This window comes from Lolium rigidum, chromosome 2 (genome assembly GCF_022539505.1).
Source record: "Lolium rigidum isolate FL_2022 chromosome 2, APGP_CSIRO_Lrig_0.1, whole genome shotgun sequence".
NCBI classification, from domain to species: domain Eukaryota; kingdom Viridiplantae; phylum Streptophyta; class Magnoliopsida; order Poales; family Poaceae; genus Lolium; species Lolium rigidum.
Window position 1 is genome coordinate 241,036,411 of NC_061509.1, and position 12,324 is coordinate 241,048,734.

The 12,324-nt window shown below is 44.8% G+C and overlaps 1 protein-coding gene across 1 annotated transcript; it reads left to right on the plus strand.

Moving 5' to 3' along the window:
• Window positions 1-524: 524 nt before the first annotated feature.
• LOC124688407 (aquaporin NIP2-1-like) lies at window positions 525-3,827 on the plus strand. The gene is made up of 5 exons (XM_047222091.1): window positions 525-729; window positions 826-1,050; window positions 2,590-2,784; window positions 2,886-2,947; window positions 3,308-3,827. Exons 1-5 carry the CDS (start codon window positions 586-588, stop codon window positions 3,567-3,569), a joined length of 888 nt encoding a protein of 295 aa, XP_047078047.1. The 5' UTR covers window positions 525-585; the 3' UTR covers window positions 3,570-3,827.
• The last annotated feature ends 8,497 nt before the right edge of the window (window positions 3,828-12,324 follow it).

Here is a 12,324-nt window from a genome sequence, read left to right on the forward strand (position 1 = left end):
ATACAAGTCGCAATACATAACCCAATATATGGAAAATATCCCTCCCCTACAATAGAATTCTATCTCTGGAGCTCATATAAAAGAACCTGTTCGTCGCCGTACATCGGCGTCACGACCACGACGTCTAGCCTTTATCCAGGCATATTTATATGCACTTGCCAATTTATAAGTTCAATCATCTCCTCTATCGGCAGACTGAAATACATCGTGTTCTTTTCGCCAGCAGGACAGAACAAACTTATGCCCGTAATCAGAACAAAACAACAAAACTATCATGCGATTTGGTTTAAATCCTCCAATGTCCATCTGACAACATGTTCGGCTACATTAAACTACCTGGATCGAAACGAAAAAACAAATGGAATACACTGATTAGAGCTGAGCAAACACGGTAGCCATTGTGGATCCGACAACCAGGCCTAAACTAAAGGAGGTGTGGACTGCTGGTAACTGCCACCTAGCTCTCCTCCAGTCCCTATATATACCGCTTCCCATGTCGCCTGGTTGTGCAAGTAAGACCACAAGAGAGCTTCTCCTCCTCCCCCTCCCCCTCCTCCTCCTTCGTGTGCAAGTTCGTCGTCGGAAATGTCGACCAACTCGAGATCGAACTCCAGGGCGAACTTCTCGAACGAGATCCACGACATCGGGGCGGCGCGATCCACCACGCCCAGCATGTACTACAACGAGAGGTCTATCGCGGACTACTTCCCGCCCCACCTCCTGAAGAAGGTGAGGCAGATCATATATACAACTGTCACTGCACATGATTGCATGATTGATTCATTATCAGTTGGGATAACATCCTGCCTATTGTATGACCTGCAGATGGTGTCGGAGGTGGTGTCAACGTTCCTGCTGGTGTTCATGACCTGCGGAGCGGCGGCGATTAGCGCCAGCGACCCCACGCGCATATCGCAGCTGGGACAGTCGGTGGCCGGCGGTCTCATCGTGACCGTCATGATCTACTCCGTCGGACACATCTCCGGCGCCCACATGAATCCCGCCGTCACGCTCTCCTTCGCCGTGTTCCGGCATTTCCCATGGATTCAGGTACGCGCGCAATAGAGCACAATTCGATCGATGGAACAGTAACGCTGCATATAGCTAGATGCATGCACTAGATGCTAAATTCCTAAATCATTCGGCCACAAAAGTCACTCTACTAATAACCTTCTTTCACTTTCTTCCAACAATCTAACATCTCCAAGAAAGATGATAGCGAGCAAACACCCCACTAATCAAGCACCACCGATTTGGGTACAAATCGCACGCATAAGAAATACCTGTCACGCTTGTTTTGTCATAGAAACAATGCTCCCAAGCCGGCACCCTATTGATGAGATTACAGTTGCTTCGGTATATCGAGAAGCGTTTTAAAATGGGATTATTGGCTGATTTAGTCATGGCTACAGATTATTTACTCACGTGTACTTTTCAAGATGTTGTCATCGACGTCACACACTGCCAAATTTAATTGCTGCTTTTAGCGCCGACGCAAATTATTCAGCCTATCTAGCTTGCGGCCTTAGACATAATCCATAATTAAACAGAGTCAAAAGCTACGGGTTTTCGTTGGTATATGCTCGTGTAACTTGTTATCCGAACCAACCAATCATGTACCTTTCATGGGGGTATTTTACACACCAGAATGATGCCCAAGAAGGAATTAAGATATCTCCTCTTTCCGTTCTGAAACTCTTATTATACCTCCTAGTAGCTTCTCTCCTCATATGTCCCTTTCCTTGTCGATCTTAGCTAGCTAGACAGAGTTTGTTGGAGGCGATTAACCTTAGCATCAGAAAATAGCAGTATTAGGCAGGCAGTACGCGGTTGGGCACCAAACTAAAGCTCGATCATGGTATCGGATGTGTGAAAAGCCGTGTATCGCCGCGACAGTTCAGTTAGTGGCAGGAGAGCATATATATGCATCCATCGATCAATTGGTCCACGGGCCGAGGGCACTAGCACTAGCTATTAGCACTAACACTGCCACTGTGTGCCACACCAACCGACCGGTTTAACATTCACACATCACTTTTAGCTCGAGGCAGCATCCAGGCATTTTCACAGTGTGTTAATTAATAAATTAGCAGGTGTATCTGGCTCTAGGTAGAAGACGACCGGCTTTACATGTGTCCCCGCCACGGGATCGGTTTCTCCTTGCGAGTGCCTGCGCACGTTGAGCTTACTTGGTTCGTCGAGGCTAACCTGTACGTACCTAGGTGTGTACGTGCTTGGGAGCTGAGAGCGGTGCAGGCATATATTCGACGGGGATCTCCGCCGGAGACCGCATGCAGCACGGCCATTCGATCGGCACCCTATTCCGGCCAGCACGGCTAGTAGAAGTACTGGCTACCTAGCTGCACATATTCACTTCACCATCGATGAGGCTGACACGAACCGATTCGATGCGCCTTATGCATGCTGCATGGGGTGAACTCTAAAACTGATCGAGTAGCTTGAGGTCCAGGGTTAAAGAAGGAGAATTGAAGATCGATCTTAATTAATTGTCCGGCAGCACTCGATCTAGTAGTACCAGGATCATCTCTGTAGTACAATAATGATATATATGCTTGTTCATCCTTGCAGGTCCCGTTCTACTGGGCGTCGCAGTTCACGGGCGCCATTTGCGCGTCCTTCGTCCTCAAGGCGGTGCTCCACCCCATCACCGTGATCGGCACCACCGTGCCGCACGGCCCACACTGGCACTCCCTCGTCATCGAGGTCGTCGTCACCTTCAACATGATGTTCGTCACGCTCGCCGTCGCAACGGACACCAGAGCGGTAAGTCCATCGGTTATATACACTCTGTTCATCGTTTAATCTCTGCTGTAAAAGCATGCATGGTTGATGCTGACCTTGTTGTATTTCCTGTTTGTGTGCAGGTGGGTGAGTTGGCCGGGTTAGCTGTCGGATCTTCGGTTTGCATTACGTCCATCTTCGCAGGGTAAATTACAACTAGTATTAGTTGATTAACAACCCGTATATATCCACGTACACGACTGCCTGCTATAAAAATGCTAGTACAAAGACTTGCTTTGGTCAAACTAATCGCCACTTGGCTCCTGGCGAACAAGGGAAACGCCAAAGCCCAGCGAACTGATTACGTTCTTTGATGCAACAAGCAAATTAAGTAGTGGTGATAACCTTGACACGATCTGGTTAGCCGAAGAATTTGACTACACATGTGTATATATCCTTCAGTTCTTGCACATCATGATCACATCATACATAGCTAAGCTTGATATAGCGGGAATTATGAAGAAATCAAAACTGAGACGCGCGGGAAACCGATAATGGAGTGCAGGGCGGTGTCAGGTGGATCGATGAACCCGGCGAGGACACTGGGCCCGGCACTGGCGAGCAATGACTACTCCGGCCTCTGGATCTACTTCCTCGGCCCCGTCCTCGGCACGATCTCCGGCGCCTGGACCTACACCTTCATCCGCTTCGAGGACCCGCCCAAGGACGCGCCGCAGAAGCTCTCCTCCTTCAAGCTCCGGCGGCTGCAGAGCCAGTCAGTTGCCGCAACCGACGTCGACGACGAGCTCGAACACATCCCCATCTGATCACCGTTGCGCCGTCGTCGCTAGCGACATGTGTACTGTGTCCTGTGTGTGTGTGTGGCTCACTTGTGTCGATATGCCGGGGAGTACGCGCGTGCGTGCGCACATGTGGCAGCTGTAGATTGCTCTCGCTCTCTTGGCCTGTGCAAAGTTCAGATTTTGGCTGGGGCTCTTCAGTCGATCGCAAGCGTGTGTGCGTGCGCATGTGCAAAGTGTATCTCTCCTGCAGTTGCAGTACATAATACATCCATGCTTTCGTTCTTGGAGGAAACAGAAATGCAGCTTTTAATTTTTGGTCTCTTTAGGGCTCAACTTTTATTTTTCGGCAGCCGGCTGGTAGCGTGGGGGCTACTGCCGTGGCTTTTGAATAAAGGTGGCTGTCCTGGAATTCCTAATTGCGCTAAGATGATGAACTGCCGGATGCGTGTCTTCATCGACCTGGCTGAAGTGTCGTGTTTTGAAAGGCTCCGCCGACGAACTCCATTGGGCGATTCAAGCCTGAAGATTGTTGGATCGGAGGGCATTCGGTCGTGCGTACCCGTGTTCTTCTCTGACCATTTGGTTTTAGAGGGAGCGTTGCGAAACTTTGCTGGTTGTTACCATCATGGAGCACACTTTCGCGTCCCTGGTGAAATCAGCCGACGGAGAATGTCACTGAAGCAAGAATATGTGGACTAGCAATGGTGGTTCTATTTTGTGTGGCAACAAGGATTTGGCTTGGTGTTCCGTGACTTGGAGCAGCGGCATCGTTAGTGGGGCCGTCAACACAGAAGTTAAAATCTTACCTTGCAGGGTGAAAATCTAAGGTCTGATCTTAATTAGTTGTGCCTGACAATGGCCTTGCGAAAGACATTGTTTTGCAAACGAGTACTTTCTCTAGGGTGAAAACCTGAGATCTTTGATCGGATGACGACAACGCTTGTACACTGTTTCCTTTTTGAAGGCGCCGCTTTTGGAGAAGCTGGACTTCTGGTGTTGTCCTGGTGGTGGTAGTACTGTTGTTTCAAAGAATTGATCACTGTAGCGGGGCTATTCTTTTTTGAAATTCTTTTTTTTGGTTGTATGCATCTGTAATGCTGCTAGGAAAATGCGTTGTTTCAAAGGCTGGGTGTAATTGGTATGTCCGCGATATTAATATATGTTCTTTGTCAAAAAAAACTTAACTCTCATTAGATTGACCCTAACCTTCTTCTCCACCTGCGACGAGAAACCACCGCCGGCCTCCCCCGCAACCACCGCCTGCCGGACCGCCATCCACCCCGCCCTGCTCTGCCCTAGCTCCCCCACCGCTGGTTCGGCACTGCCCCGGTCATCCCCACCGCTGGTTCGGCACTGCCCCGGTCATCTCTCTAAATCTAGTGAGCGGCTGCATCATCTCCGGCGCCGACAACCCCCACCCCCACCCTAAGTTTCTGTGTTGCCCGACACCGTCTCTATCGGGCGCCCCTACAATGGTGGCATCTGGTCCCATCTCCAAAGGGAGGGTTTTGTTGTTTCTTCCTGTAGGCGGGAGCTGGACCGTGTGGGCAACGCCTGCAGGATGTACATGCGGAGAGGAGGCCCTGAGGTGTGATATGCAGCGACTTCAGTCGAGGTGAATAAGAGCGTGCGGCGGTCCCCTAACTCGCTCGCGATCCCGTGGTACCACATAACAGATCTTGATGCCATTATCTCGCGGTCAGATCTGGGTCTGGTGCTACGGTTCGCGTGTTGTTGCGGTTGGCCAAACTTAGGTGCTATCGAGGTAGTTGGGAAACGCCCCCGGGACATGGTGATGGTGGCCGACGAAGAGCATGATGGCTTCTCCCCGTAGGTGGCGGTGGGTCCCGTGACTGGTACCCGATATGGCGCGTGGTGCAGCGGCTGCGATTCGTGCGGTGGTGGGCTGCGGCTCAACATCGTCTGGAGCATCCGTGTATGCGGTGTGGTCGTCGTTAACTTGCGTTTTGTGCATACATGATGGTGGGTGAGTTGGGATGCTCTGCTTGTAACCAGATCTGGCTGACCTAGGCTGCTCTGCAAATAACTAGATATGGCGGACCAGGTACAAAATGCGCAATTGTGGCAGTTGCGGAAGGCTAGGAGCCTAGGATGCCAAGGTGGCAGCCCCAAATGGGCGGCGACCCCGGACATGCGGCGGTTTGGGGAGAGCATTTCCAGCGTACCCCGAGATGCATGGTATGGTTCGCTCATCACGGCATGAGGTGCGGAGGCTGTTCCGGTCCATGCCGGAGGCAGGTGGGCGATGGTGGAGCTTGCATTGTGTATCTGTTAGTGCTTAAATGGTATGAGTCTCTTCGAGGCTCGGCAAGGCGAAAGCCTCGCACTAGCTTTGGGCTAGTGGTGACGATAACAACACATTTGTGCGTCGTTATCCCCTCTTGAGGGCACCGTCATCATGGAACACCACTCCTCACATGCTACGAGTGTCACGGTATCTCCGGGTGAAAACCCAGACTCCGCCTTGGAGTGGGCGGTGGTGGTGCCTACGTTGTTATTTTCTTGAAGACACCGCCTTGAAGTCCATGGCTTCCCGTGGGAGTATTGGCGGTTGTGTAGTTTAGCTTCACCAGCGACGTCATGGGAAGCTGGGGCGATGACCTCGAAAAGCATTGCGGTGATGCTCCTTCGTGGAAGGGTTGTTGCCTAGCATCGCAGGGTTGGCGAACCAGCACCACGAGGGTGGTTGGTCTGTTGTCATGGTTCTCGTTTTGTTCTCTCTATTTTCCATTCGTTTCTGCACGTAATTTAGCCCGGGCGATATTTGTGTAAGTTTTCCTATGTTGATCAATAAGCCAGCATTTGCTGGATCTTTCAAGAAAAACCGAGCAATTCTAAGGGTTTGCATAGCTCACAATTGCTTAGCAAAATTTTAATTTTGCGGGTAGACCCAATACATTTGAATTGGTTTAGAACTTTAGATATCAGACTTTGGTGAGTATTCCCCTTCAAATGTCTACCCCCAATTGATGGGGTCTGGCTGATTTGGATGTAGTTGGACCCCTCGATCCTACACGTTTTCAAGTTCACTAGAGAAAAAAAAAAGTTACTTCGTATTAACCCTATCCCCATATGTTTCTTTGAAATGAAAATTCTTCTAGCATGATAAATTGTGGCGTCTTAAGAGATATATCCGTTCATTTTAATCCCATTGCACGCAAAGCTTTTCCTGTCAAATATAATTGATGGTGCGCGTGATAAATGCTCTGAACATAATTCCATTATGATAAATGTATGAAAAATTATAGAAACGTGCTTTAATAATGTTGAATTAGCATGAGAACCAACCTAAGGTTGGGTGGCTAGGAGGTTGTTGTATCCACAGCCCACCAGAGTTCAAACCCCAGGTTTGATATCTGTGTGTCTTATAAAGGTGGAATATTCATTCAGTGGGAGGCGACGTTCTCGTCAACAGCGAGGCGCCTGTGGTGACTTCGTCAATTTCAAGATCCAATCCGCTAACTCAGTCTTCCGGAGGTGCTCATAGGGGTAGGGTGTGCGTGCGTTCATAGGGATGAGTGTATGCGCGTGTATGTGAGCGTCTATGTTTGTACTGTGTTTCTCAAAAAAAAAAAATTGAATTAGCATATTCTTAGGACTTAGGGGGTGATTCTTAAGTGTAGCTTTCTCATTTGGTGGCGATGACTCCACAAAAAACGAACATCAAGTGACCGATTTGTTGTGATTCCGTGGCGTTATCTCTTGTTCTTATCTAACATAAACGCCCTAAAGTACATGCTTATTCTCATACTGCTACATCCGCAGAAGATAGAAGAAGCATATAGTACTCGTCTCCGTTTCAGTATCTTTTTGGCTTTTGACTAGATTTAGTTTGCGGTCCAACGGAGTAGGTTAATGATGTTGTAATCGTCCCGTCATTGTCTTCACATGATAACTAACTAACTAAGGATGTAAATCACTCTGGAGAAAGAAGAATCATATCACCTTTTGTGAATAAAAAGGCCACGATCAATTAGGATCGGAGTAGCTAGCTACCTAGCAAGTTGTGGCTGAAATATTTTTATATGTTTTTGATGATACCTTCGATGACATCAATAGAGCTTTCTAACAAGCGAGGGGGTCATGATTACATACCGGTGTGGGCTCACCATTTTGTGTAGATATTTACGCACAACCGTGGTGATGCACCATTGCAACAAGAACAAGTAAAAAATCGACCGGGTAATGGTTGTTTCACATATGGGAGTCAAATACGAGTTTATTCCATTTTTACCTAGTGCATTTGCAATATAAAATCACTTTATTTTAAAATTCTTCCTCCCTTGTACTCCAAAGTTGTCCTAAAATTTACCATATTTAGCATTCGTTGTCATTTCCATGAACACATGACAAAAAAATCAGGTTGTGATGGTGGCAAGGCAATGCAAAGCACCATACCGATTCAATGCCACTAAGCTGTTGGCTAAGGGCATCTCTAGCGGGTTGCCTCAAATGGAACGAGATAGTGGACATGGCCCAACAACGCACACTGAAGGGACCGAGCGCTACAGACAAGCCCACCTCGACCCATTTTCAGCCCAACTTTAGGCTAGGTTTACGGTCCTACAAACAACGTCGCGTCCACACATGTCCTCCGCTTTTCCTCCTGGACCCTCCTGTCATAGTCTATCTATCTCTCTCTCTCTCTCTCTCTCTCTCTCTCTCTCTCTCTCTCTCTCTCTCTCTCTCTCTCTCTCTCTCTCTCTCTCTATAGGACATATTCATACTATATATATATATATATATATATATATATATATATATCATACAAAATCCGTTGGCACGGATACCCAAGCCCTTGTGAGCGATGGAGGATGTGCATCCCACCACCGCATCCACCCCCGCCGCATTGCTCTTGCTCAAGCCGAAGAAATATCTCACGTTGGCACAACAAGTTCTTGAGACTAAGAAGCGCGTGAGCTAGAGAAATGAGGCCAAGGCCTGGGTGTTCGAGGCCGAAGCCGCCGCTGCCCAGGTTGCCAAAGTCTAATACGATGCAGCCCGCCAGGCTTGCGCCTACGCCAACATCCTTGCCGCCGCCGAGGTTGTGCTCATGCTAAAGGAGAAGGTGCTCTCCGCCTCCCTAAAGAAAGAGGAACACATGAATAACTTTCTTGAGGTAAATAAACGGACCTTGAGGTAAAAGAAAGGAAGCTTAAAACTGAGGAGACCAATCTCTGGTCAAGAGCCAAGGAAATTGAGAAAGCAAAAGGAAGTAGAGGTCGTGTTGAGCATGATGGATGACTTGAGCATCCTAGAACAGGTTACAAGGACTTGGTTAGGGAAGCAGCAAAAGATGATCCAAAGAACGTGATGCATGAGCTCCCATGCATTTTTATCTTTGTGTGTCTGTACATAAACTCCGTGTCATTTGAGATCCTTTTGGTACATTGGTGTTTGGCAGTTAGAGTGGATACTTAGTGGTAATTTATTAGTTTTTATGTTCAATTTATTTGATGTTATTTTCATTCGTATGTGCAATTTAAGGGAAATAGGATTTTCATTTTTGAAAATAGCATTGCCCACCCAACTGACCAGGAAAGGACATGGACCTTTGGACGTGTCAGCGTTATCTGATAAGAGCATGTTTGATAAGAAAGTCCACTGCCGGCTATAGAGCAATTCATGTCACATGGAGTCAACATGAAGCCCACCCATATAATAAGCTAGCTATTAGGTTGGCTGCTAGGTGGGCTCTAATCAAAAAATTAATTCTCAATGCGTGCATACTACTGGGCATAGGCTGCATGCAAGATGCTTTTTCTTGTGTGCTGTGCTAGCGCCGGGCGACAGCGGAAGCGCTCGCTTCCCTCTTTCTCCTCTTCTCTCTCTCTTCCACATCAGATTTTAATGATAGTTTAAAGCTTATAGCCTGCTGAGTCATCCTTATTATACTTGCTCTAAGGGGTGACCTGTTCGACATACCCTTAGCGCCCTAGACCAGAGCCTCCTTCCCATGTGTAGTCCACGAAGACCTAACGTGGGCCCGGTTAAATATTGCTTCAATATTTAAAACGTCACTTTTTGTTTAACTAGCACAGTGGGCCTCGCAAATGCGAGGGCATCATATGGAAGTATATATATAATGTATTTTTATTGTTTTGTAGAAACTTAGGGTATTATGTGATTATAATTTAGATGATTCTAGTTAGCTAGCATAAATATTTTGCTTGATAAAATATCATTTATGTGCAAAATATCTTTATTCATTTTCAATGTAGGAGAATGATTAATGTTGCAATCTAAACAAATGGACGGATGACCACATATGTATTTTTTATCTGAATGTATTCAATAAGTACAAATAATTGAATCTGGTTTTTATTTGATGTTACTCTAGTGTGAGGTCAGAACATAGTTTATACTTTTTGATTAATTTCATATTCAGAAAAACTATATGTTTATGTTTAAGTAATAGTTTCTCGCCCGATGACATTGAAGCTACTAAGATCAATTAGTTGTGGTTATTATATACGACAGCCAGCCGGTCCGATGTATCGATTCCCATCGGACTCCGTTTTATAGTGTTTACCTTATAGTAAAGACGATACATCAGATATATGGTTCTCATTAATTTTCTATACTTACTCCATTTTGTATCACATGGAATTACACATTTAAATGACTATCAATTAATCTTGTTTTGAGATGTGACTATCAATTAATCTTGTTTTGAGATGTGACTATCAATTAATCGCATTAGATCCTAGTTACACATTTCAGATCCAACCATGTATCTCTTTAGATTATTGTGGCAGTGTTCACGGTCACTCACTGACATGCATGGATGTAACGACGCTCGCTAGCGGTTTTTACCGTCGCTAGACATAATAGAAGTGGTAAATTAAAGTGAGCGGACTTTTGGAGCATAATCTCTACTCCGTCCATTCATAATTACCTTATGTTTTGAGTTAGTTAAAATTAAACTTTATAAAGTTGAACCAAATCTATAGAAAAATATCAACAACTAAAATACAAAAAAATTATTATTATAATCATAATAAAATTCATTTTCATATTATATGAATTTGGTATCATAGAAGTTGATATTTGTTCCTACAAAAGTAAAGCATGAAGAATAATCAACGACAGCCAGCCGGTCCGATGTATCGATTCCCATGGGACTCCGTTGTATATTGTTTACCTTTAGTAAAGATGACACATCAGATATATAGTTCTCATTAATTTCCTATACTTACTCCATTCCTTGTCACATGGAATTACACATTTATATGACTATCAGTTAATCTTGTTTTGAGATGTGACTACCAGTTAATCGCATTAGATCCTAGTTACACACTTCAGATCCAACCATGTATCTCTTTAGATTATTGTGGCGGTGTTCACGGTCACTTGCTGACACGCATGGATGTAACGACGCTCGCTAGCTATTTTTACCGTCGCTAGAGATAATAGAAGTGGTAAATTAAAGGGAGCGGACTTTTGGAGCACAATCTCTACTCCGTCCATTCATAATTACTTTATCTTTAGTGTTAGTTAAAATTAAACTTTATAAAGTTGAACCAAATAAATAGAAAAATATCAACAACTAAAATACAAAAAAAATATTATTATAATCATAATAAAATTTATTTTCATATTATATGAATTTGGTATCATAGAAGTTGATATTTGTTCCTACATCTTTTGTCAAAATTTAAAATTTTGACTTTAACTAAACTTAGAATCATAAGGTAAATTAAAACAAAGAAAGGATCGGCTTAGTTTACACACTTTATACTTTTCTTTTGCAACTACCACAACCCATCTATGGTAGCTAGCTATTTTTGGAAGGTCTCAATTAGGTTGTTGTCCATGTCTTCAGTTTTCATATCGTGAATTAGTGCTAGGAGGAACTAGACACTAAATGATATAGTAGAAGCGGGACCTCGGCGTGAGAATTCCAGAAATTCGTTCCTGACAGGATTTTTTTTTTTTAGTTTTCATATCGTGGCAGCACAGTCAACCAGTTTGGTTTTTCTTTTTTGGCGCAACTACCATATGCGATCCACTGAGATAGCTAACTTGCACGGTTGCTTTTTTTTTTATTGAGGAACATGTGCGGTTGCTTTTATTGGAGGCCGCATTGGTCGCTTAGTTAGGGATAGAATCCAGGTTCGTTTTAGTTTTCTTTACATCTAGCACGCTCTAGCGGAGGCTGGTTTTAAAATGGTTAGCTATGAGAGTCCTGCCAAGTTACGGCACATAAATCAGTCCGGCTGGTTTTTAAATAGACGTAGTAAGACAGTTTTTCTTCTTTTGGGATTTGGGATATCACGTTCCAGCCGTGTTGCGGTACATAAATCATGTCAAAAAATGTTACGTGACTACTAATCTTTCATAGAATCTCAGCCATATATTTAAGATCTAACTATCAAAATTAATTTAGATAATAGTATAGATTAACTTAGTGGCTCTATTAAACATCCTTATTTTGCTTTTAATATATAATAGATAACTATTAATTATATTTTGCAATGGATCTTATCATGTCAATTTGATTTTCTTGATGCTTGTCATTCTTCCTTTATAGATGGTCAAATGTAGAATTTGCTGATGATTACAGATTCTAAAAGCATTTACATGCGAATCTTTTGGTAATATCTATGCAGATTCCAACAATGATAGCTAAACAAAGGTCAGCCAATAATTTTTCCTCGAATGGGAACTTGCTTGGCCCATGCTCTCACTACAGATTAAGCACCTGATTCGAGATGGCAAAAAATGCACAATTCTCAAAAGGATCTTACGAGCTCGA